The 24917-nt window shown below is 59.3% G+C and overlaps 1 protein-coding gene across 5 annotated transcripts in view; it reads right to left on the bottom strand.

The window, feature by feature from the left end:
- The window catches only part of KIF21B (kinesin family member 21B), an 87762-nt gene that overhangs the window by 11734 nt on the left and 51111 nt on the right, over positions 1-24917 (bottom strand). For 3 of the 5 annotated variants that reach the window (XM_075122026.1, XM_075122023.1, XM_075122024.1), the window contains exons 8-31: positions 24673-24868; positions 23091-23280; positions 22870-22933; positions 21464-21685; positions 20939-21014; positions 20210-20309; positions 19551-19742; positions 18534-18733; positions 17570-17677; positions 16322-16390; positions 15319-15548; positions 14875-15022; positions 14542-14736; positions 12579-12680; positions 12046-12211; positions 11517-11577; positions 10953-11010; positions 10022-10227; positions 9389-9463; positions 8617-8730; positions 6778-6816; positions 4920-5056; positions 1553-1733; positions 582-746 (exon numbers count right to left, since the gene is read on the bottom strand). In XM_075122026.1, coding sequence (XP_074978127.1) covers positions 582-746; positions 1553-1733; positions 4920-5056; positions 6778-6816; positions 8617-8730; positions 9389-9463; positions 10022-10227; positions 10953-11010; positions 11517-11577; positions 12046-12211; positions 12579-12680; positions 14542-14736; positions 14875-15022; positions 15319-15548; positions 16322-16390; positions 17570-17677; positions 18534-18733; positions 19551-19742; positions 20210-20309; positions 20939-21014; positions 21464-21685; positions 22870-22933; positions 23091-23280; positions 24673-24868 — 3294 coding nt within the window. The remainder of the gene's footprint in view (positions 1-581; positions 747-1552; positions 1734-4919; positions 5057-6777; positions 6817-8616; positions 8731-9388; positions 9464-10021; positions 10228-10952; positions 11011-11516; positions 11578-12045; positions 12212-12578; positions 12681-14541; positions 14737-14874; positions 15023-15318; positions 15549-16321; positions 16391-17569; positions 17678-18533; positions 18734-19550; positions 19743-20209; positions 20310-20938; positions 21015-21463; positions 21686-22869; positions 22934-23090; positions 23281-24672; positions 24869-24917) is intronic. The other 2 variants (XM_075122027.1, XM_075122025.1) reach the window with 1 other exon arrangement.

Here is a 24917-nt window from a genome sequence, read left to right on the forward strand (position 1 = left end):
TCAGCTTGTCTGCTGAGCCCCTAAGGCGGGGTGGGGAAACCTACGGCCTGCAGGCTGGATCCAGCCCGCTGGTTAATTTCATCCGGCCCGTGGCGCCCTCTCCGACCCCCCACCCCCTGTGGGGCTGGAGCTGCTAGCACCGGCTTGCCCCACTGCAGGGGAAGCCCCAAGCCCCTGCACCCCTAGAGGCAGGGGAGTGGCCTGTGATTGATTTTTTTTGTGGGTCAATGGCCCGTGACAGAAAAAAGATTCCCCAACCCCGCCCTAAGGGCTGCAGCTGGGAGAGGAGCGCGGGGTCCTGCTTTCAGCCACCCCTGGGCCTGATCATCGGCCCCAGCAGCTGCTGCAGTGCAAAGCCCCAGGGCAGACAGGCCAAGCTGCTCCACGCTGGGGTTTGTGCCTGTGCAGCTGCCCCCGGTGCCAAGTCCAAATCTGCCCCGCCTCAATAACAGCTTCCAGGCAGGAGGGAGCGGGCCCCAGCCCAGCCCAGCACGGCGGCTCCCTCTGCCTGGGCAGCACCCGGCTCCCGCCCCACAAGAGCTGCCCTCGCCTGGGGGCCCGAGTCCCGGTGCTGCCCTGACCTATTGAGCTCCCAGATGCGGACGGAGTTCCCGGCCGCGGCGTAGAGCATGGTGCCGGCGGGGTTGAGCGCGATCTGGTTGATCTGGTGCTCGCCCTGCACGCTGGCGATGGTGCGGGTCGTGGTCCCGGCACAGGCGTCCCCGGAGATCACCTGACCCGAAGAGCTAAGCCAAAGAGACAGCAAGAGGTGAGCCTCAGGGCAGAGACCCTCGTGGGGCGGGGGGCAGGTGAAATGCGGGGGGGAGGGAGGATTTACACAATGTGCAATGGAAGATCTGGTCCATTGCGGACTGATTAGAAGGCTGGGGACAGACACTAGAGGGCAAAGCAATGGCACTTCCTGGCCCCATGCAGTGCCAGTGGTGCCAGGATGAGACCCCCCCTCAGCCCCACGTCCCCTCAAACCAGGAGCAAAGGCACAGCAAGGGTGACCCAGGCAGCAGCTCTCGGGGGGCGGCCCCAAGGGAGGTGCCTTGCCGAGCAGCCAGCCAGACCCAGGCCCAGGGGCGGAGCAACACAAACCCCGCCCCTTGCCTGGAGTTGATGGTGACAGGCAGCCCAGGCCCGTTCCCGCCAGTCTGATTTTAGGTCTGGGGAAGGACTGCAGGCAAGGAGACGTCTCAGTCGGTGGCTGGGCACCAGAGAGAGGGGCTGATTCGCTGGGGTCTGGAAACGGTGCTGGCAGCTGCAGATGGGTCATTACCCATCCCTGATCAAAGCAATCGTAGGCAGTAGGGTGCACGGGGCCCCCTGAAACAGACTAAAGGAGCAACTGCCTTGAGAGCAGAGCACCAAGCCACAGAGCCTCCACGAGCCAGGCCGGGCTAGAGCGACCAGCATTGCACCGTTCCTAGGCTCAGCCCTGCAGCCTGCCTGGCCTTTGCTATGCTGCCCTGGGTGCGGGACGCTGGCAGGGCAGCGCGTCGAGCTCGGCCAGGCCCCCAGAGCAGCCTCAGCGCCAGGTACCTACGTGAGGGTGCGGACGCACTTGGCCGAGTCCCGGATGTCCCACACCTTGATGTAGGAGGTAGAGACGGTGAACACCAGCCCCGAGTGGCTGCAGTACTTGATGGACACCACATTGTTGGGGTGGCCCTTCAGCGAGGCGATTTCCTGGCCCGTCACCAAGTTCCACATTTTACAGCTCCGATCTGCGGGAGGAGGCGGGAGCCCATGACACTGTGGCCCCTTCCTGTCCTCAGCACAGGAACCCCATGGCTCCCTACCCTCCCACGCTGGCCCCCAGGGGTGCCCCAGAGGCGAGGAGCGAGCTCTGTCCCTGTGGCCCATTCAGCCTCCTGGTACCTCCACCAGAACTGCAGACAGGGGGAGGGTCTATAAGTGCCGGGTGGGAGGTGACACCCAGCCACTAGGGGCTGGGCAGAGGCCCCAACAACTCGCTTCATGGATGTCATGGGGAGGGATAGCTCAGTGGTTTGAGCATTGGCCTGCTAAACCCAGGCTTGTGAGTTCAATCCTTGAGGGGGCCATTTAGGGATCTGGGGCAAAAAACTGGGGATTGGTCCTGCTTTGAGCAGGGGGTTGGACTAGATGACCTCCTGAGGTCCCTTCCAACTCTGATATTCCATGAGTCCATGTCACCACACAGCTGTTCAGCCGTAATGACTTGTGAAGCATTACTGCACTCTACTGGGGGGACCCAGAACTGCACTGGCCTGCTGTGGCTTAGTTTTCAGATTTCAGAGGAACAGCTGTGTTAGTCTGTATTCGCAAAAAGAAAAGGAGTACTTGTGGCACCTTAGAGACTAACCAATTTATTTGAGCATGAGCTTTCGTGAGCTACAGCTCACTTCATCAGATGTTTACCGTGGAAACTGCAGCAGACTTTATATACACACAGAGAATATGATTAAACAATACCTCCTCCCACCCCACTGTCCTGCTGGTAATAGCTTATCTAAAATGATCAACAGGTGGGCCATTTCCAGCACAAATCCAGGTTTTCTCACCCTCCACCCCCCCACACAAATTCACTCTCCTGCTGGTGCTAGCCCATCCAAAGTGACAACTCTTTACATAATCAAGTCGGGCTATTTCCTGCATAGATCAAGGTTTTCTCACATCCCCCCCACCCCCATACACACACAAACTCACTCTCCTGCTGGTAATAGCTCATCTAAACTGACCACTCTCCAAGTTTAAATCCAAGTTAAACCAGAACATCTGGGGGGGGGGGGGGGGGTAGGAAAAAACAAGAGGAAACAGGCTACCTTGCATAATGACTTAGCCACTCCCAGTCTCTATTTAAGCCTAAATTAATAGTATCCAATTTGCAAATGAATTCCAATTCAGCAGTTTCTCGCTGGAGTCTGGATTTGAAGTTTTTTTGTTTTAAGATAGCGACCTTCATGTCTGTGATTGCGTGACCAGAGAGATTGAAGTGTTCTCCGACTGGTTTATGAATGTGATAATTCTTGACATCTGATTTGTGTCCATTTATTCTTTTACGTAGAGACTGTCCAGTTTGACCAATGTACATGGCAGAGGGGCATTGCTGGCACATGATGGCATATATCACATTGGTGGATGTGCAGGTGAACGAGCCTCTGATAGTGTGGCTGATGTTATTAGGCCCTGTGATGGTGTCCCCTGAATAGATATGTGGGCACAATTGGACCACTAACCCAGGAACTTATCCTTGCAACAAAGCCCGTTGCCAATTGTGCCCACATATCTATTCAGGGGACACCATCACAGGGCCTAATAACATAAGTCATTATGCAAGGTAGCCTGTTTCCTCTTGTTTTTTCCTACCCCCCCCCCCCCCCCAGATGTTCTGGTTTAACTTGGATTTAAACTTGGAGAGTGGTCAGTTTAGATGAGCTATTACCAGCAGGAGAGTGAGTTTGTGTGTGTATGGGGGTGGGGGGGGATGTGAGAAAACCTTGATCTATGCAGGAAATAGCCCGACTTGATTATGTAAAGAGTTGTCACTTTGGATGGGCTAGCACCAGCAGGAGAGTGAATTTGTGTGGGGGGGTGGAGGGTGAGAAAACCTGGATTTGTGCTGGAAATGGCCCACCTGTTGATCAATTTAGATTAGCTATTACCAGCAGGACAGTGGGGTGGGAGGAGGTATTGTTTCATATTCTCTGTGTGTATATAAAGTCTGCTGCAGTTTCCACGGTAAACATCTGATGAAGTGAGCTGTAGCTCACGAAAGCTCATGCTCAAATAAATTGGTTAGTCTCTAAGGTGCCACAAGTACTCCTTTTCTTTTTAGTTTTCAGAGTAGCAGCCATGTTAGTCTGTATCCGCAAAAAGAACAGGAGGACTTGTGGCGCCTTAGAGACTAACCAATTTATTTGAGCATAAGCTTTCGTGAGCTACAGCTCACTTCATCGGATGCATTCAGTGGAAAATACAGTGGGGAGATTGTATATACACAGAGAACATGAAACAATGGGTGTTACCATACAGGCTGTAACAAGAGCATCTATTCAGGGGACACCATCACAGGGCCTAATCACATCAGCCACACTATCAGAGGCTCGTTCACCTGCACATCTACCAATGTGATATATGCCATCTTGTGCCAGCAATGCCCCTCTGCCATGTACATTGGCCAAACTGGACTGTCTCTATGTAAAAGAATAAATGGACACAATCAGACGTCAAGAATTATAGCATTCAAAAACCAGTCGGAGAACACTTCAATCTCTTTGGTCACTCGTTTACAGACCTAAAAGTGGCAATTCTGCAACAAAAAAACTTCAGAAACAGACTCCAACGAGAGACTGCTGAATTGGAATTAATTTGCAAACTGGATACAATTAACTAAGGCTTGAATAAAGACTGGGAGTGGATGTGTCATTACACAAAGTAAAAACTATTTCCCCATGTTTATCCCCCCCTACTGTTCCTCACACGTTCTTATCAACTGTTGGATATGGCCCACCTTGATTATCACTACAAAAGGTTCCTCCCCTCCACCCCCACCCATGCCGCTCTCCTGCTGGTAATAGCTCACCTTACCTGATCACTCTGGTTACAGTGTGTATGGTAACACCCATTGTTTCATGTTCTCTGTGTATATAAAATCTCCCCACTGTATTTTCCACTGAATGCAACTGATGAAGTGAGCTGTAGCTTAGGCCTACAGAAATTTGTTAGTCTCTAAGGTGCCACAAGTACTCCTTTTCTTGTTGTGGCTTAGGGGGCTCTCAGGCAGGCTGGTGCCGTCCGACCAGGAGGCTCGTGTCCTGTCCTTGCAGTTCGGGGCGGCTCAGCCACTCCCCTGGGTAACAGGCTCACTCCCCAGCGATCACACCCAGCGCTCAGCAGCCAGCCCACCCCTGCACCCCTGAGGTGTGCACCTTTGGATCCAGAGAAGAGCAGCTCGTCGGTGGCGTCCACACAGAGAACAGGTTTGGAGTGTCCCTCCGCCATGGATATGCACTGCAGCGGGGCTGTCCGAGCGCTCCTGGCACTGCCCACGGGGTTAATGAGGCCCCTTCCGTGAGAGAGAAAGAGAGCAAGGGCGTCAGCAAGGGGGCACTGGCTGGGTGACCTAGGACGGAGCAGGGGCAGGCTGGCTCCGGACCCAACCCCCAGAACCTCCAAGCTTGAACAAACTGGGGCCTGGCTCCAGCTGTGCTGTGGGGCATAAAAGAGCACCATGGCCAGCATGGGGAAGCGCCCTCTCTCCATCTGACCCACTCCGGTTTCCCAATGAGCTGCACCCCGGTTTGGCAGATGCGGAAGGGACTTTTAAAAGGTCACATGGCAAATCAATGGCAGAGCTGGGAACGGAGCCCAGGGAGTTTTCGATCCCCCCAGAACAGGGAGAGAACTCAGGAGTTCTGGCTCCTGAGCCAGGAGACAATCCTGTCTCAAACCAGTTCTAGGCTGGCTCCTGAGCCAGGAGACAATCCTGTCTCAAACCAGTTCTAGGCTTTGCCCCAACAACAGCCAATGGGGCTGTGAGGGGAGTTCAGAGGGAGGTTCCAGAGTGCTGAGCACATGAGACTCGACATCCCTGAGGAAAGAGCCCAGGTGGAAGAGCCCGTCATGGAGGGAATCAATATCTCCAGAGCAGCTTCCCAGCCAGGATCTCAAAGCACCTCCCCTCCTCCCAGCGGGGTTGGATTAAGGTGGGGACAGGGAGGGGAAAGGGCTAGCCCAGGGTCACACGGTATATTTGTGGCATGGCTGGAATCGATTTTTCGAGGGGCGCGGAGTACCCTCTACTCCAGCTGATGGTGCTGAGGGTGTCAGAGTCAGGCCCACGGTGTCTCAGAGAGGCACCCAAACGCCAGTGGGGAGATGCTCCTCTGCCAGCCTGGCCCTTTTGATGTGCAGGGCATGGGGGAGGGAGAGTTGTCTTCCTTGGGCTAGTGTAATTGGTTCTGTGTTGCTCATGTTGCCAACCCAAGCATGCTGGGGGCAGGGCCAGGGCCTTAGCGCACCCCATTAGGGGAACTCTGGGCTGTGGCACAGTCAGCAAGCAGCCCCTTGGGAGGTTGCAGTGAGTTAGAGCAACCCCAAGGCTGCTCTAATATATGTGGGAGGCTGCATAGGCCTCAGCAGCAGCCATAGGATCCTCAGTGCCAAGAGGCTGCACCCCAGGTGTTTAATCATTGTGCCTCAGTTTCCCCATCTGCGAGACAGGGATAACAATCTTGACCAGCCTCGCCATGGGTGTTGGGAGGCTGAAGCCCCGTTTGTCAAGCGTTTGAGATGTTTGAATTGAAGGTGCGAGAGAAGGACAAAACATCATAGTCTGGACCCCCCCAAACATCCACCAACTCCAACAGCTGGACTGCCCTGCCTCTTGGAGCTAGGCTAGACACAGCGCAAGTTATCATCCCTACCCGCCCTGCCCTCGAGGCAGAATAGAGCATGCAGCTGGCCCCATCCAGTCAAAGCACCGTACGCTATTTGCTTAAACACCCAGCACCGCATTTCAAGACAATGGCTCAGACCTTAAGGCTCTGGAGACCAGAGGCAGAAAGGGACTTCCACAGCCGGACACGGCATGCCAGGGCCATGCGGGGCAGCAGAGAGAAGGAAAGAGGGACACACAACAAGCAAGAGCCACACCACGACAGAGTCCCAATAGATTTAGCAAAGAAGCAAGGCCCAGAGATTGGCCAGCACAGATTCAGCATGCAGGGCAACGGGAGGGAAATGCAAGAAGCAGGAGAGTTCTCATCAACAGAAAGTTGTATGTACCTCAGCACCTCCGAGACAGAGGAATCGCTGTCGTCAGACCTAGGGACAGAAAATTAGCAGGATTACGGGAGAAAAAAATCCCGGATGAGAGAGGCAGTAGCAGAGTCAGAGAGTGGAGCGTTGTTATTGCATCCAAGCTAGCGGGGTAGAGAGGGAGGAGCGGACACAGAAAACCAGAGAGAGGAAAGGGGCAGAGGAGCAGGAAGGGACACGTGGCTCGGACACAAGATCTTTCTGGCTGGGCTGGAGTCGTTCAGCCAGAAGGGACTGTTACAATCACCCAGTCTGACTTGTACAAGGCCTCGCCCGGGGATTCCTGCATCGAGTCCTCATTTCATCTCCCATGGTCCCCCCTGTCCCATCACTGCCACCAGCGATCCAACCTAGCCCCCCCGGTTTCGGGGTCCAGCCGGGGCGTTCTGACACAGACCTGCTCTGCGCTATCGTGCAGTTTGCTAGCAGACGGGATGGGGACGGGGGGCTATTCCTGAGCTGCAGGCAGCACCATGGGCTCCCCCCCCAGGTTACAACGTCACCTTCAAACTGGGATTCTGCAAGGAGGCAGATGGGAGGTGGCTGCTGCCTGCTCCCCTAGGGCCAGGCCCTCAGGGGCTGTAAATCAAAGCAGCTCCGCTACCCCCACGGCAGCTAGGCCAATTTGCACCCACTGAGGGGCTGGCCTGTGACTGTCAAAGGCGGTCCTAAGGTGGACTCGATCTTCCGTGGAAACCCAGACTCCCACGGGAGAGCGCACGCCCCCAACCACCAAAGGGTCACATCCCCTGGCACCAGGAGCAATCAGGGAGCACCGACGGGACCCTGGTGGAAAGTTCGCCCCACACAGAGCAGCCATATCACCTCCTGAGGGGGCCCGGGGCCTGCGAGCAGCCGGTGTCTCCCCACTGAACACAGCGGGAGGGAGAGCACGGCCCCGAAGGGGCAGGTGCGATGGCATAGCCGGTGCCCCCAGAACCAGGGGTGGGGCCAGCTGGGAAATAGCTTCCCCACCGCCTGGGGACCCCTGCCAAGCCCAGCGCCAACGAGCCCCACGCTTTGGCGGGGACAGGATGGCGGCTCAGCGTCCTCAGCTAACAGCCCCCTGGGCCCACCTCACCCGCTTTAGAACTGCGGCCAAACCCACCCAGCGGCGTCACTGCGGGTGAAATTCCCCCTCTGATGGCCGCCAGCGTGACGGCTGCCATCTTGGCCAAGACACCGGGGCCCTCCAGAGCTACCAGCAGGACCTGAGGAGCCCAGGGCCGCTAGCGGGGCCTGCGACTGCCCCAGCCCCCCAGGGGATCCCCACGGGCCCAGCAGGGGCCCTGGCACTGCCATGTGTGCGCGCACAGCGCCAAGGCCGGGGCACCGCGTCGGGCCTGGCCTGAGGGCTCTGGCAGTGCAACGTAACGACGAGCCTCTGGCGGGAGCGTCTGCAGGGAGGGCACCTGCCGCCCCAGGCTCGCAACAGCAGCTGCTTCTGCCCGAGCGAAAGGCCCAGGCTTGGCCGCTCAGGGGCAGCCCCGAGACAAGGTCCAGCCAGTAGAGGGGGGCCAAAGACCCCCGCCCCCCATATCAGTGGGGTTATACACAGGCCTGGCATAGGGCTCCTGCCCAGGGAGACGCTGCCCCGTGTGAGGTTTTAGTGCACCAGGATTGCAGCTCTCTGCCTTCGCTCGGGTCAATTCACGAGCCCGGGGCAGACTCCGGCTGGGACTGCCGGGCCCCGGGGATGGTATCGGGGGCAGCCATGGGAGTCACCATCTGCCATTCACTGCTCTTGGGCTGGGCTTCCCCGGAGATTCACGCCCCCACCCACTCCTTGCCCCGTGAGACTCTTACTTGTCCAGCGCGGAGCCCTGGCTCTGGTTGCTGGTGAGGCGGGAGAAGACATTGCGGTCGTTGCGCGGCCTGGTGGGAGGGGACGAGGGAGGCGTAAAGCCAACGTCTGAAGTCCTGAGCCGGGGTGTTCAGAAAGAGACCCACGATTACAAACCTACCCCCTTGCCCTATTCCCCCCACCCCTCCACTCAGCACAGGGAGGCCTGCAGTGCCAGCCCATGGTGAAGTGATTACTCCCCTCTATTCGGCACTGGTGAGGTCACATCTGGAGTATTGCGTCCAGTTTTCGGCCCCCCACTACAGAAAGGATATAGACAAATTGCAGAGAGTCCAGCGGAGGGCAACGGAAACGATTAGAGGACTGTTCTCTAATCGGCTGTTCAGTGGTGGCAGATGACAGAACAAGGGGCCATGGTCTCAAGTTGCAGTGGGGGAGGTCTAGGTTGGATATTAGGAAACACTATTTCACGAGGAGGGCAGTGAAGCACTGGAATGGGTTCCCTAGGGAGGTGGTGGAATCTCCATCCTTAGAGGTTTTTAAGGCCTGGCTTGACAAAGCCCTGGCTGGGATGACTTAGTTGGTGTTGGTCCTGCTTTGAGCAGGGGGTTGGACTAGATGACCTCCTGAGGTCTCTTCCAACCCTGATCTTCTAGGATTCTATGGTACAGCTGGATCCAGCACTGAGCTCTGTGCCAGGGCGCTGCCGATTGCACAGGCCGGTCCCCGACGGGGAGCTAGGCCCATGTGCTCTCCAGCTGCTCCCCAGCTCACCTGGTCGGCTGCCCCCGGTCGTAGGATTTCCTCCGGGTCAGAGGCGAGGTGTCTGAGCCACGGGACTGCCTAGGGCTAGAACAGAGCAAGACCTGGTCAGCAATCGCCCCTCCTTGGGCCCTAGGCCCTTCAGCACCGAACAAGCCTACCGCAGAGCAAGCGAGCCAAGAGCCCTGGGGCAGCACGCAGATCCACCTCCCGAACCAGGGGCCCAGCAGGCTGGATCAGGCCCCGGCAGGGCCCAAGGTCAGGCCAGTGGCCCCGGCTAAGGGTTTGTGTTTTGACTGCAGGTCCTGTTGGCTTCATCACCGAGACTCTGCTGCCGGACAAGGCAGCTCCATGCCTTTGATAAGAAGGCCATGGAGACTGGACGCCCAACTCTGTCCCACAGCGGAACCCAATTTGTCCCACCTTCCCCAGTTCCCGTCCGCCCGACTGCCAGTGCCACAAACTGTCCATCCAAGATGGGAGAGCAAGCCAGGAGAGCTGGCCCCACCCCTGCATGCTGGGGACAGGCTGGGTTGACCAAGAGGAGTCCACACTCAAGGCTCCAAGGGCAGAATATGATGGCCCAGCCCACCTCGCCCTCCAAGAGCCTGTAAGCATGTGGAGCCCACGCTTGCCAGGGCTTACAAGGTGCTGCCGCGGGTGGGCAGGCTGATGGTGCGGGAGACCTTATCCTTGTAATAGGAATCTCGGATGGAAAAACCGATTCCGTCTTCTTTGATCTCCATAAGGGATACCAAGGACTTGGTGATGTTCTTGGTGGAGATGTCCAGCGTGGGTCCCAGGCACTCGGCCGACACAGCCTTCATCTGGCCTGACAGCTTGGGTTCCCCCTATGGCAGGGCAGAGGGAGAGGAAGTCTGAGAGGGGAGGAGTTCACTGCCCCAAGGGTAGCACATGGAGTGAGTCTGGCACCCCTTGGCCACTCAGTTCAAAGAAGACCCTGGGCCGAGCACTCAGCAGTGGCGGATGTAGGAAGACCTTTCAGTTGGGCCCTGGTTGCCAGCATTAACACTTCATACACACATTAGTGAGGGCAACAGGAAGTACCCACCCCGTGCTAGGCTAGAACATGCCCTGTATGGCCAGGGCACTGGAGCAGCTCTCCCAGGAAGATTCGGCACATGGAGGGACTGGTCCAGTCAATTAACTGCTGGAAAGGGTGCACAGCACCAGGGTATCGTGTGGGTTTTATTTGCTCCCAGAGGAGGGGTAGGCAGCACGAGGACACCTTCCCTGGATTCAGGGAAGCCCAGTACAGCCCAATGATGTGACACTTGGGGGTTTCAAGTGGGGTCTACCACTCAAGGAGCCATTTATAGGGCCAAAGTAACACGCCAGGCACAGACGCCACCAGGAGACCAGACCCCAGGCTATTTCAGTTCCAGACCCAGCTCCTCAAGGCATTCCAGCCATGGAGAAGACACCAGCCAGGGGCCACCACCCAGCTGTGAGCACAAAGGGAGAGGGGGTACAATGGACCGAGGACCCCACACCCACATCCAGCCGCGGCCACCTGGACTATGTTAAACGGCCCCATCTGTGGCCGTGAACTGACCTTGAACTTGAAGTCATCCTGGCTGGCCGAGCCCTTCATGGTGAAAGACTGGGAGAAGCTGTAGGGAACAAATGGTTCAATGGCCGACTCCCTTAAAGGTTTTACCTAAAGCTAAAGGAAGAAACCATTGCCCATCACCCCCACCCCATAACACCCTATCATCAGCCTGGCTACGGTTCCTCCTCCCATTCCCTGAGGTACAGCCCATCCCCTGGTCCCTTTCGGGGCCCTCTCCACTCTCAGCTCCATCTTGCCCCTGGTCCTCAAGAGGAATGATTGCTGGGATGGTTCTGTACAGCCCCTGCACGCCTGGGTTTGAGCAAGGCCAGTCATCGTGTGTGGGTAGCGTGTGCACTGTCCGGTCACATGTAGGAACTCTGAGGGGCTGGAGCATGCTCAGTACAGACAGAAGCTGGAAAATTTAGCTGCCAAGCTCTAACGGGTCTCTCTTGCCAACAAGTGCCACAGAGATGTGACTCCCTCCCCTAGCCTTGCTCACTCCATAGATCCGGCTGCTCAGGGGCACACGAGGCTGGGACACTGCATGCTCCCTGGTGCGCTCACCTCCCCTCCGAGGCCAGGCTGAACTCCGAGATCTCCTCGTCCGTGCTGGCGTAGCCATTCTCTGCACAAGGAACAGCCAACAAGGGGGCGTCAACGCGACAGAGGGTGGGAGGGCACTGCGCTGGGCCAGTCCAATCAGAGCCAGGCAGCAGGTGGTTGCCGATCAGCGTGTGGCCCTTTAGGTCCTTGGGACACCCCCCAGACCACTGCTATCGTATCATTAACTCTATGCCACCAAAGCACCATCAGTGCATCCTCACGGCTGGACAGGCTGTGACCACATGGGCGGATACGTCTGGAAGAAGCGGGCCCATCACTCCTGCCCACGGAGTCAGAGCAATGCCAAGAGCCCTGGGGTGGGCTCCATCTGTCCCAATGGGCAGACGTGCCATCTGTAGGGGGCAGGGAAACACCCCGAGCCTTCCCAGCTGCTGCCAGCCCCTGGTCCCACATCAGTGCTGCCGGCTCCCTTGCCAGCCAGTGCCCCATACCCACGGGGGTGCCCAGGAGGGAAGAGCCCAGCACCCACCTTGCTGCACGTTGTGGATGAGTGCCTGCAGCTCAGGGTGGGACTCCGCTTTCTCCCGCAGGGCATCCAGGATGACGTGGTTCTGGGAGGAGCCGGTCACGTCCGTTTGTCTCAGGCGCCCTTCCAACAGGCGGATCTGGGCTTCTTTCTGAGCCACCTGCAGCCCCTGTTTGGCGGGAGCAGGAGGTTAGCCTCCGTCCCGCACACAGGATGGGCCAGCGGGTGGGTCGGGGAAATCGGCTCCTGGCTTCAATCCCCATCCCTGGGCACAGACGCAGGTTCCACACCAGCCTCACTCAGATGCTGCTTGCAACCCATTCCCCTCCCTGGGACCAGCAGCATACAGCCTGGGCCAGCCTCTCAGTCTCCCTCACCCGCGCAAAGAGGATGCCCCAGACCCAGCCAAATAGCCCCGGCTCCAAACCTGCCCTGCAGCGACTGCGATCCCACCCCAACAGGGGGCTTCCTGGGATCCCATGCTCTGCGACCCGCCCCCCGGAGCTGCACCTCCCCGCCCCAGACGGGTGCCTGACCTTATCGATGGAAGCCTTGAGGAAGTTGTCCAGCAGGAGGCGCGCCTCAGCCAAGGAGCAGGAGCTGATCACCACGGAGGTGTCGGTGGAGTCCAGCTCCTCCTACGGTGCAGGAGACACCCCGAGGGAGGGGAATTAGAACAGCGCTGGGGGCGGGGTGAAGGGCAGAAAGAAGAGGGCCAGCAGAGACACCGGCGCCAGGTAACTGGGGGGTTCCCTTGACTGGCTGATGATGGTGGGGACGACGACTTGCACGCCAATACTGTGCGTGAGAACTCACAGTCAGGGGCCCATTGCACCCCGTGCACTGGATGCACGCCTGGATCCAGGCCCCCAATTGGGCCGTCTGTGGGCACCGAACCACACACCTGCGGGATCTCAAGAAGATGAGCTTCTACTGCCTGGACGGCAGGAGCTGCTCATTAGTCAGGTGACCAGAGCAGACCCAGGGCAGGTTTACACTGGGAGCTTAAACCAGCATAGCTATGTCTCTCCAGGGTGTGACAATCCTGCCCCGCCCCAGAGAGAAGTAGCTATGCGGACCGAACTAAACAGCCACCTCCTTGGGAGGTGGATTAGCTACTCCGACGGGGAGCGTCTACACCAAGCACTAAAGCCTTGCAGCGGTAGCCGTTGAAGCATAGACGTATACTAATAAACTGATTTACGTACGCCCGCCGCTGGAGGGGAGCAGAGAGGGACACTGTGCTAACCTGGATCAGAGCCCGCATGTCATTAACAGTATGTTCACACAGCAAAGAAAAACCCACGGCAGCGAGTCTCAGAGCCCAGGCCAATGGTTCTGGGCTTGCGCTACGGGGCTAAAAGTAGCAGCGTAGACGTTCCTGCCCAGGCTGGAGCCTGGGCTCTGAGACCCCTCCCCTGGCCAGGTTACAGAGCCCAGGCTCCAGCCCCAGTGTGAGTGTCTACCCTCTTATTTTTAACCCTGCAGCCCGAGCCCTGTGAGCCGAAGGCAATGGATCCAGGCTCCGAGACGGGCTGTGGGGTTTTCCTTGCAGCACCGACACATGCTACAGGTGCCAGGGAGAAAGGCCTCATTATTAGGGCTACTGTTCCGCATTTCTCGGTGGAAATATTGGATGAAAAATGGCTTTTTGATTAAACAAAAATTTCCTTTTTGCTCAAAATCCCTCCACCCCGTTTACAAAAATTTGACATCAGAAGACTCTTAATGTTTGAAAACAGCTTTCAGCAGAAGTTTGCAGTTTCTCAGAAGGGAAACTCTTTCCCAAGTCCCCCAATTATTTGTCTTAATCAAAACGGATTTTCAAAAACGACAAAAAATTCCAGTTTCTCATGGGGGTGGGGTGGGGGGAAGAGAGAGATTTTCCCCTGTACGGACGGGGCTTCCACTGATTCCAGCGGGTGCAGAACTCCCATCAGGGCTGTTGGGCCTAGTGGCTGGTGGTGGACGTCATGGTCTCAGCAGCTGTCCATCCAGCACTGATGGAGACCCTGATGGACCAACATATAAGGGCCTTCCTAAATCCTGGCCCCAGCCGTGAAGACCTGCCCTCTTCGTGCAGCCGAAGAGGGCAGATTCGTGGCCTCTGCTGGTCCAAGCCAAGCCGCAGCCACGTCCGTTAGCCTGGCGCCTGCGGGCCTACGGCAGCCCATTGCACCAGCCCCGCCAGGGCTCAGGCACCTGCTGAATTGGGCCTTGTACAGCCGTCCTCAGCGACCACGAACAGAGAAAGCAGCCAGACTGCAAACCTGCCTCCTGCAACCCTTACGCTTAAACTGCCTAGAGGAAGAGTCCAGCCAGCCAGCCTCCTGCCCACGCCCAGCCCCATCTATCGGCCAGCCCCCAGCGCACCCCCTTTCCCTTACAGCACACAATGCCCGGCTGTGATCTCCCTCCCATCCCCGCCCCCGTGAGACCATCTCCCCATACACAGACCCCTGCGCCTCGCCCCCGCCCGCAGGCCCCCTCCCCCGGCACCTTGGTCTCCTCCAGCTGCATGATGGTGGCCTGGCAGTCGGCGATGCTGTCGTTGATGTAGTCGATGTTGGCGGTCAGCACCTCGATCTCCTCGTTCAGCTCCTGCAGGCCCTTCTGCTCCTCCGGGCTCCCCGCCTGCAGCTTTCCCCTCTTCCCCTGCAGCGCCTCCTGCAGCAATGCCAGCTCCTCGCGTTTCTGGGGGGGCGGGTGGGAGGGGAACGCCTCAGCCGGCGCCGTCCAGGTGCCAGCAGCCTCCCAGCCCTCCGTCATGCTCAGGCCACCCAATCCCCCCCCCCACGCCCACCGGGGCGCTGCCCACCTCCCCCACCTCACCTTGATCAGCCGCTCCATGTCCGCCTCCAGGTTGACGATGGTCATCCTCTGCATGACGACGTCGAAGATGCGCCGCTCCAGCGACTGCCACTTGAGCCGGGCCGCCTTGCTGAAGGACTGGCTCACCCCCTTCTTCGGGAACTTCTTCCTGCAGTGGGACGGGACGCGGTCAGGGGGCTCCCGCCGGGTGGGCGCTCGGCTAGTGCTCGGGACGGGGGGGGCATTTACACATCGGGGCTGCCTCCAGCCAATGGGGGCAGAGTCACCCACTCTGCCTCCTGTCAAACCACGGGGCAGAGTCACCCACGACGATAGAGCAATCGTCTCCCGCGTGCCTCCTGGCCACAGAACTCCGCTCCCGGCTAACACCCAGGAGCCCGGGGGCTGAGGACCAAGCAGGGAACGGGGCGGCGGGGGACATGGATTTGGAAGCGCTGGTCTGACCTGACGGGCCGAGCCCCATTCACGGAGGGCAAAGGGTCTCCGAGGAAGTGGTCGATTTTCCGGTTCCACTGACGCACGATGCTGGAGACCGAGCGAGAGCCGGACTCCGGTTCCGAGGAGGTGGTGCTGGCGGACACCTCCGCGCCCGAGTCCAGCATGGCCGGCTTCTGACTCAGCCTCCCAGAGACCCGGTCCGACATGGGCTTGGCCAGGCGGCGCAGAGCGGAGACCTGGGCGAGAGCAGTGCCGGAGGGTTGGGCCTCCTGGGGAACACCCGCAGGGGGCATTGCCCTCCAGCCATCCCAGTGGCAGAGCGACTCCAACCCGTCTCAGGTGGCACAGAGAGCCCGGGAGCGGCTGAGCACCTTTCAAGAGAGCTGAGCCTATCTGGGCTGGGTGGAGGTCCGGTACCCTTGGAGAGCCATTTCCCAGAATGCATCAGGAGGGGCTGGGGACCCGTCCAGATTACCGATCCCGAGACGGGATCGAAGCACCGTCCCGCAAGCTGTACGGGCGCTGGGGCGGGAGGCAGCCTGGACGAATCACCCGACCGACTCAGCTGCCAGGACCCAGAGGGGGCTGGTGTTGACTGGATCAGAGAAGGGCCAGGATCCAGCCCCAGGAAGGGAGGAGGGGGGCACAGCCTGTTGTGCACACTCCCACATGGCATGCAGAGAATTCCTCCTTCCTGACTCCAGATCAGCTGCCCCTGGAGGCAGGTGTTTCCTCCCCCCCCCGGCCCCGATCGCGGTCATCTCCTGCCTGGTTACTCCTGGCCATAAAACCGCCAGGCTCTGTGGGAAATCCACCCCACCCAGGGCCAGCGTCTTGGGAACAACCCAGCATTGGCTGAGTACGACCCACCGGGATGGCAGAGGGGACTGGAGAGGCCCCAGGCCCTGCCCTGCTCAGGGCCCCATCCAGCAGCCAGGCCTCAGCGCCCATCCGGTCACAGCCGCGAGCAGCTCTCCAGACTCCCGCAGGTGCAGGGGCTGGTACTCACCTCCTGGGTTTTCCTTCGCAGCACGATTTCCTGCTGCCGCTTCTGAGACTCCAGCGCCCGGATCTGAAACTGCGCGGGAGAGAAGCCAAGCCTCAGGTGAGTCCTGAGCGGGCGTGAGCTGCTAAAGAGGAACCCGGGCTCTGGGGTAGAACCCATGGCAGGAATGGGGGAAGGGGAGAGGACCCCAGGCTCCCACACCCCCTTGCGTGAGGCCAGCATGTGGGATGTTCTCAGTGCAGGCCATGGGCCAGATTCTGATCTCACCAGCAGCGGTGTAAAACCTGGAACAACTGTGGCATTTGCACCTGCCCTGAGCAACAACCAGAGATGCAGGAGGAAGCAATCACCTCCTCTGACCGTGGGGAGGAACCTGCCACCCGACCAGGTGCTGATCTCAGGGGATGGATGGACAGACTGACACATGGTCAGGGGAGGGGACGTGTTGTCCTTTCAATAGGGGGAGGAGGGTGCCGGATGCTGTTTGAGTCCCCAGATAGACGGTGGGGCGGCTGGCTTCACAGACCCTCCCCCGATGCAGATTCAGCCTGCAGGCCTTGGCGGGCCAGTGGCCCATCACAGGCTCTGAGAGGAGCGGGCCTGGGGGCCAAGCCGGGCACTGATTCCAGGGGCTGGGCACGCGGGAGAGCTCTAGCACCCTGTCAAGCAGAGGCAGGGCAGAGCTGACCACGGAACGTCCTTGATGCAGGCGACGGCTGGATTCACATCTCCGCGGCAGCGGTGTAAATCTGGAGCGACTCCGTCAATGCAGTTACTCCGGATTTACAACCAGCGTCATGGAGAGCGGAATCTAGTCCTCTACTGGTACAGCGCTTGCTCCAGATTTCCCAGCGCCTTGCTCAGTCATCCCCGCGGCTCAGCCCAGCTTTGCAGGGCTTCCCTGCTGCCCCCACATCCCAAATGGCTCCACCCCCTGGCTCAGCCCTGCCCGATCACAGGGGCACCCCTGTCCCCGCCGCACCCTGCGTCAGGGGCTCTGGTCTCACACAGGTAACTGCTCCCCTGCGCACAGGGGAGGGGACCTGACATCATGCATCAGCAAGGGCTCTTCAGCACCCTCCCCATCCGGCCCCAAGGAGCCTGGCTTGGGGCATCTCAGACCCCTTGGAGAACCCGCATTCCCCCTGCACCCCAGCCAGCTGGTGCGGGAGCTCAAAGCCGAGCGAGGGGTGCAGGCCCCAGCCGGAGCTGCCGGGCCTGCAGGGCCCTGGCAAGGTCCTGGGCTCTCACCTCTTGCCTGCGTTGCTCCTTCTTCAGCTGGGCGATCTCCCGGTTCCGCTTGGTCTCTGCCAGCCGTCTACGTTGCTGCTCCTCCCGCATCTGCTTCATCAGTGCCACCTGTGGGCCCGATGTGACGAAGCGGGACTGTTCTTAATGCTTCCTCCGAATAGTGTGGGGCTGCCTCAGTTTCCCCTAGGCAGTTCTTAAGTCTCTAGGGGGTGGGATAAGGGTGTGATATCCTTGCAGAGCCCTAGAGGGCAGGTGTGTGCAGGGATCTGCACACAGAGAATGGCCGACACCCTGTTTCCTGGCAACTGATGGCCAGGGCCCTTCCCCCCTGCAAGGTGAGAGCTAAAGGGTTGGAGAACAAAGGAATCTGGTGACCTCCTGGCCCGGGAAAGGGACAAAGCCCAGAGGAGGAGGGGCTGAGGGAGTTTCAGTTGGGGGCTGGCTGGGGACATGGAGTGAAGGACGTGGTTGTCTGGCTCACTGCCCCCCAAAATGGACCCGGCTGAGGGGTCCTGTTCTCTGCACCTGCAAGCTCTGTGTTAGACCATGTTCCTGTCATCTAATAAACCTTCTGTTTTACTGGCTGGCTGGCTGAGAGTCATGTCTGTCTGCAGAGTTGGGGGGCAGGACCCTCTGGCTTCCGCAGGACCCCGTCTGGGTGGACTCGCAGGGGGAAGCGCATGGAGGGGCAGAGGATGCTGAATGCTCAGAGGTCAAACCCAGGAAGGTGGAAGCCGGGTGAGCTGACTGTCCTGCAGACAGGCTGCTCGCAGAAAGGCGACTGCCCCAGAGTCCTGCCTGGCTTCATGGGGAGCAGTTCCAGAGTATCGCCTGGGGACTCCGTGACACCCCCAACAGCCCACAGCCAGCATAAGGAGCGTGCCCAGTGGACCGTGCCCATCCACCGCCCCTGCCCTAGCGTGGAGAGCTGGCAAAAGAGGGCCATGCCCCTCCAGCCCAGTACCTTCGCTTTCTTCATCTCTGCCACCTCGGCCTGCAGCTTCTTGAGCTCCCGCTCATAGCGCGACTGGTTCTTGAGCAGGCGAGCGTGTTCCTTCTGGGCCGCCTGCAGCTTCTGCAGGTCCCGGTTCATCTCCTTCAGCCGCTTCTCGTAGTCCGCCTTGATCTTGTTGGCCTTCTCCTCCGTGTAGCATTCCATGGTGCCTGGAGAGGGTGGCGCAGGGACGCTCAGAGCGCCAGGCCAGGCCGAGCCCCTCATGCTCCATCCCACCCAGCCCTGAGGGAAAGCACCCTCATTGTGGGGCGCTTTAGATTAACTCTTGGCCTCCAGAGACAAGCCTGCCTGGTCCAGCAGCTCAGGAGACGTTCAATGGCTGAGTAGCCCAGACCAGTCATGGCCTGCAAGCCAGAACCCTGGGCCTATTTAAGACCAATAACCCTTGCAGCAGAGCAGTGCCAGGCGTGTGCCAGGGACTGCACCACTCCAGGGACTAGGCGTACACTGTTCTCCTCCAGGCAGCCATTGCCGTTCCACCCCAGAGGGGGATGCTGCTGAGATGAGTTTGGTGGGACTCAGCTGAGAGCAGGTGTCTCAATCACTAAAGTCTCAGGTATAGCATCAGCTGCCCCCCTCAGGGAAGATGCCCAGGACTGAAAAGCCCTGGAGACCGAGCTCTCTGCATGGCCCTACCTCCATTGTCTCTCCACGGCCTCCACAGGCCCTACCTCCGCTGTCTCTCCACGGCCAGTGGGCTGCCCAGCCCTGATCAAGAGGTGGGACAAGTGGCACGCTGCCGGGGGACCGTGGAGAGGGGTCAATCCCACGAGGTGGGAAGCCAGACACTGAGCAGCCAGCGGTAATCGCTGGGGACTGCAAGAGGGGCATGGAATGGAGTGGGGAGCGGCCCCAGTTTGGGTCTCATTGGGCGCCGGGAGAACCCCGGGGGTCTCCTGCCAGTGCTGGCTCAGAGGGCCCGTGTGGTGGGATGAGCCAGCGGGGTGGAAGGGGCACTGCCCGTACTGAGGTTCTGCAGCACCCGGTCCCTCTCCAGCTGGGTGTCGCGGATCTTGTTCTGCAGCAGGATCAGCTTCTCCTCATACTGGTGCTTGAGGGTCTGCAGGCGCCGCTGGCTGTTCTCCAGCTCGTCAATCAGCTTCTGCTTGATCTCGATCTCGCAGGTCAGGTCAGCCAGGTCAGCCTGGAAATTCACCACTAGCGGTGGGAAGAGAGTCAGTCAGCCAGGCAACCCCAGGGAGGTCAGGGGGAGAGTGCCAGGGAGCCCTGGGCTGGCCTGGAGACGGGAGGGGCAGTGCCTGGCTCATGGGTCCCCTGTGGACTCTGGCTTTGCAGGGGAAAAGGAGGCAGATGAGGCAGGACGCCGAGGGGATGGCATCTCGCTCCTGCAGTCTTAGCCCAGCCAAGCCAGTGGCGAATGCGGGGGGCTGAGGTGGGAAGGGGCACCAGCTTGGCAGCCAGGCCTGTGCCACTCAGCACCAGCTGAGCAGGCCCACCTCAGCACCCCGACTGGCACCTCGTGCACCTCCAGCCAAGACCTGCCCAGCTCACCCCACAGGCCCGCTGCAGCCCCCTACCACCTCCCCAAAGGGGGCATTGGCCCTGAGTCACTGCAGACGCCCCCAGCCCAAGCCTAGAGCCTGGCGCCGTGCTCTCCGAGTTACCCTTCTCCTCAGCGTCTGAGTCTGAGTCCACCAGGCTCTCCTCACTGCCCGAATCCTCGTCCTCATCCTCACAGCCACTCTCCTCCCGCTCCTCCTCCTCCTGGGAAACAAGCGCAGGGTTAGGGCAGAGATCAGGAGCCTTCGGCCCCTCTCCTATTGTCCCAGGGGCTCAGGCCTCTCTCCATCCGTCAGCCCCAAACATGGGTGAATTAAAGCGATTGCCTCAGAAACCAGTGCCAGGCAGAGGCAGGAGAGAGAGCGAGGGGCAGGGCTGATCCCGCACCATTCAGGATGTGGGGTGTGCAAAGGGAGCGGGCCATGTCTGAGGAACGCCCCCCACCCTCCCTGCTGAGATGGCAGCTGAATACGAAGGGCCTGATGGGGCAGACGGGACACGGTTCACGGGACAAAGCCCAGCTGCGCGGAAAGCCCTGTGGCTAGTTGCCCTGCCCCAATGTCGCCAGTGCGTCAGATGGCACAGGGCACTGCCAGGGGGCAGAGGGGATGGTCTTGCCCGCCATCCTCGGCCTGTGCCCAGCCCCCACTCCCCACACCTAGGTGGGGCCAAACAGCAGCCAACTGGCTGCCCTATGGGGGGGTGGTCATGGACTCTGCCCCTGCCTCCCAGACGCAGCTGCCCCAATGCCAGCGAGGCACAGAGAAGGCTGTTGCCATTCTGGCTAGCAATGGGGCTCCCACCCCCCACTCCACGGGGGAAGCCTCCCTCACCTCCTCATTCTCGTCCGTCTCCTCCCCGTTCTCCTGCTGTAGCTTTGGCCTCTTCTTAAAGGCCTCCTTCTCCGGGCTGCCAGGAAGAGAAGGGATGAGCCCTAGTGACGGGGGAGAACTAGCACATGGTCCCCTTAGAACACCCCCAACGTCCTCCATCTCAGAGCCCTTCATGAACCCAGCCCTCCGGAGAAACAGGCCAGGCAGTGTTAACAGATGGGGAGACTGAGGCACAAGGAGGGGAAGGGACTCACCCAAGGTCATGTGGCACATTGGAGGCAGAGCTGAGAAAAGAACCCAGGAGTCCTGATTCTCTGCTGTATGGTTTTGGCTTCCCCTAGGGATGGGGGAGCAGGATGTCTGGACCAGCAGGGCTGATGGGAGCTAGAGGGTGCCAGGGCTGGAAGCCCAGGGAGAAGTAGGCACCCCAATAACTATGGTCCTGCCATAACAACAAAGAGGCAGGCGTGGGCGCACCCAGAACAGCCCCCCGTCTGCCCGCCCAGCCAGGGAGTTGGCCATCACCTCTTCCTCCGCTGCCTGGTCTCCTTCTTCAGCCGCTCCAGATCCTGCTTGGCCCGCCGAAGAACTTCGGTGGCCTCCGCCTCCATGGAGACCACGGGGCTGCTGAGTGCCCCCAGGCCTGGCCCTGGAGACGAGCCCAGGGAGTATGGGGGCCTGGAGGAGACCCGTGACAGACTGCGGCGGAGTGACTCGTTCATGGCTTCGCTCTCCAAGAGCTTTGTCCTGGGGACCGGAGGGGCTTTTGGTCATGGAGATCTGCCACCCTGGGCAGATGTCCAAGAACCCCAGGGGAAAAGACACGCCCCCCCCCCCAACCTCTAAGGAGGGGTGACCGGGAGAGCGTGTCTGGAACCTAAACTGCCCTTGCTCAGATCGGTCCAAGGGGCTCAGGGCTCCGCTCCTAGGGAGGGGTGCTGCAGAAGGGCCACCACTAACCATCCTCATGCCTCTCATGAGAGCAAAGAGTCCCGTCAGATGCCACTTCCCGGATTTAGTGCCTTCACTTGGATGGCAATACAGCCCGGACCACGTCACAAAGGCGTCTCAGCCCAGGGCTTCCCATCAGGCCTGAACACTAACGGGAGAGAAGCAACCCTGGCCGACAGCCAGGTCTCAACAGCAATGGCGATTCACTGCCATAGCAGCCTAACGGTTAATCTTTAGCCGCTGGGCTAGACACGGAGGGTGCACCTCTGTTTTCTAGCATTACGGACAGGGGTCTGGATCCTCAGTGGGAGGGGGGTAAATCCACATTGCTCCATAGACCCCAGTGGGGCAATGCTGATTTTACAACAGCTGAGAATCTGGCACAGAATGAGCAAGGGGATTCCTGTCTCTGGGGTTGTCAGTTTCTCTGGAACAAAATCCACATTTATGAACAGCACTAGCTATCAGACTGCATCTCAACGTACCTCTCGGAGGCATTTAAGTCTGGATCAGCCAAGGCTCCAGAGAAGGCTTGGGAGCAAGGCGGCCGGACAGAACACCCTACAGGATGGGGACATTTCCCTCTCGAATGTGGGGCTTTTATTTATATTTCAGCAGCTCCAAGACACGAGATCAGGGCCCTGTTGTGCCGGGTGCTGCAAGCACCCGTGAGACAGTCGCTGCCCCAAAGCGCTGACAATCTAAATGGTCACGTCAGACCAATGGCAAGAGAGAGGGGAAGGGACTTGCCCACGGTCACCCAAGGTCATTGGCAGAGCTGCAATATCAGCCTACTACTTGAACTCAGTGCCCACAACATCAGTCACCCAGCCAGGAGCGGCAGAGCCAAGGAGGGATCTGGGCCTCCCAGGTCAGCGTCGCCCTGCTAGCCCGTGCTGCCCCTTTGTAGGTCCTCTCGAGCTGCACGCGATACGCGGCCCCCCGGATGGGCGGAAGGAGAGAACGTGGCTCGCGCCCACCTGAGCTCCTCGATCTCCCGGATGTAGTTCTGGATCAGGGCGCCGATGGCCTCATTGCCGTCACCTGGAGTGAGAGAATTAGAATCACGGACAAGATCAAAAACACCTGGGAACCGGGGTGCCACTCAACCACCCTGAGCTCTGGGGTGGCTGTAATTTTCATGGTACCGGTCCGTATTCCCCACCCCACATACACGTCCTCCAGGGGTGTCCATCCTCACCTGCCTTAGCCAGTATCAAATTGGCCTCCTGGCTCATCAGGTGGGTGACCCGGCTGTTGATGGCATCTATGGCCTCCTGCATGGCCTTCACCCTCATGCGCAAGGTGGCGTTCTCCTTCTGGAGCATGGCGTTCTCGTGGAACAAGTCGCTGTAGCCCTCGGAGCCGTCCTCCCCGATCACACGCTTGCCCTGGGGGGAGAGGATAAGGGGAGATGCAGAGAGGGCAAAGCCACAGCATCTGTCAGCACTGGCCGAACCCAGCCAGTCATGCACTCAATGTCTCCGCACAGAGGAAGATGGGTAGGGTGATCCTACATCCCTGTTTTGGCTGGGACAAGTCCCTTTTTTAAGGCATGTCCCGGGTGACCCGACTTTTTTGGCAAAAGTGGGCATGTGTCTCCAAGAGCAAACGGGACACTCACTTTTGTCAAGAAAGCGGGGTGCAGAGGAACGTGGGGAAGGAAGGGAGGGCTCGGGCCAGGCCTGCAGGGTGTTCCGTTTTCTCTTTGGGAAATGTGGTCCCCTTAAAGATGGGTCACAGCAAGAGGAGAAACGTGGAAAATCAAAAAATGGCAGGTGTGCCCATGGGGAGGCCGTGCTTGGGGGATGGCAGAAACGGGGAGCAGCTGACATGCTGTAAATGCCTTTTACAGCTAAGGTACTAATCTGAGCCCCATGATGGCAGGAGCTGAGCACCTCCCAGTTTCATGCATTTACCCTCATGCACCCCCAAGGGGAAGGGCAGTGCTCTTACCCCCGCTGGACAGATGGGGATTGCGGCCCTGAGGCTAAGGGAGTTGCCCAAGGTCACACAGGGAGTCTGTGGCAGAGCAAGGACTTGAACACAGGGCTCCCAAGTCCCAGGCCAGTGCCGTGGCCACTGGGCCATCCTTCCTCTCAGACTGGTGAGATACATGACTCAGCTCAATAGCAACCCTTGGCTGCCTAAGGGCTGGTGCTCGTGGGAAACCAGCCCAGACAAGCTCAGCACGAAGCAGGATGTCCGATATGCCACATGGGACAGGGATATAAAGCAGGAGATGCCTTCCCAGCTCCGAAAGATACTCTGAAGCCTTCTCCCTGTTCATAGCATGACGTACAGCCCTTTTACAGCCTACCTCACCATAGTCCCTTGCAGTCTACCCACAAACTACCGCGTCTCTGAAACTCAGCCATCTCTGGGATGGAGCCCAATGCCACAGCATATACCACACCCAGGAGGAGTGGTGCTGGCCAAGGCCAGCAGACGTGTAGCTGTACACACACCATGGGGCCAGGTCTGCGCAGGGGAGGCAGGAGTACTTTCCCCCCCGCCATTCGAGGCTGTGTTGGTGCAGCTGGGATTTGAACCGGTGACAGCAAAGAGTCTACGTGTTTCTATCATACCCAGGCTTTGTACATGGAAGTAGATCTCCCTCTAGCAGCCAGCCCCAGCAACTGCAAAAGCCTGCCACAAACCCAGTTAGGGGAGTTAGTCCGTTAGCCCAAGTGGCAGGCACAGAAAGTCCTGGGTTCGATCCGCGCTGGTGACCCGAGTGGGCCGTACATGCGCGAGGCTTCGCCCACTCAGCCGCCCCTTACCGCCTTGTACTCCATGAGCTCCATCTGGAGGCGGGCGATCTCGGCCCGCAGGGCACTGATCTGTTGGCTGGTTTTGTCCTGGTTCACCACCACCTTGTTCTTGATGTTGCGAGCCCGGTTGGCGTACTTGAGCGTGTTCAAGGTCTCCATGAAGTCCCGGTCAGAGGGGCTGATGCAGGCGATCATGATGGTTTGACTGGGGAGGACGGAGAGCCAGCGGGGTCAACCAGAGCAGCCATCGAACA

This window comes from Caretta caretta, chromosome 21, assembly GCF_965140235.1.
Source record: "Caretta caretta isolate rCarCar2 chromosome 21, rCarCar1.hap1, whole genome shotgun sequence".
Classification (NCBI taxonomy): domain Eukaryota; kingdom Metazoa; phylum Chordata; order Testudines; family Cheloniidae; genus Caretta; species Caretta caretta.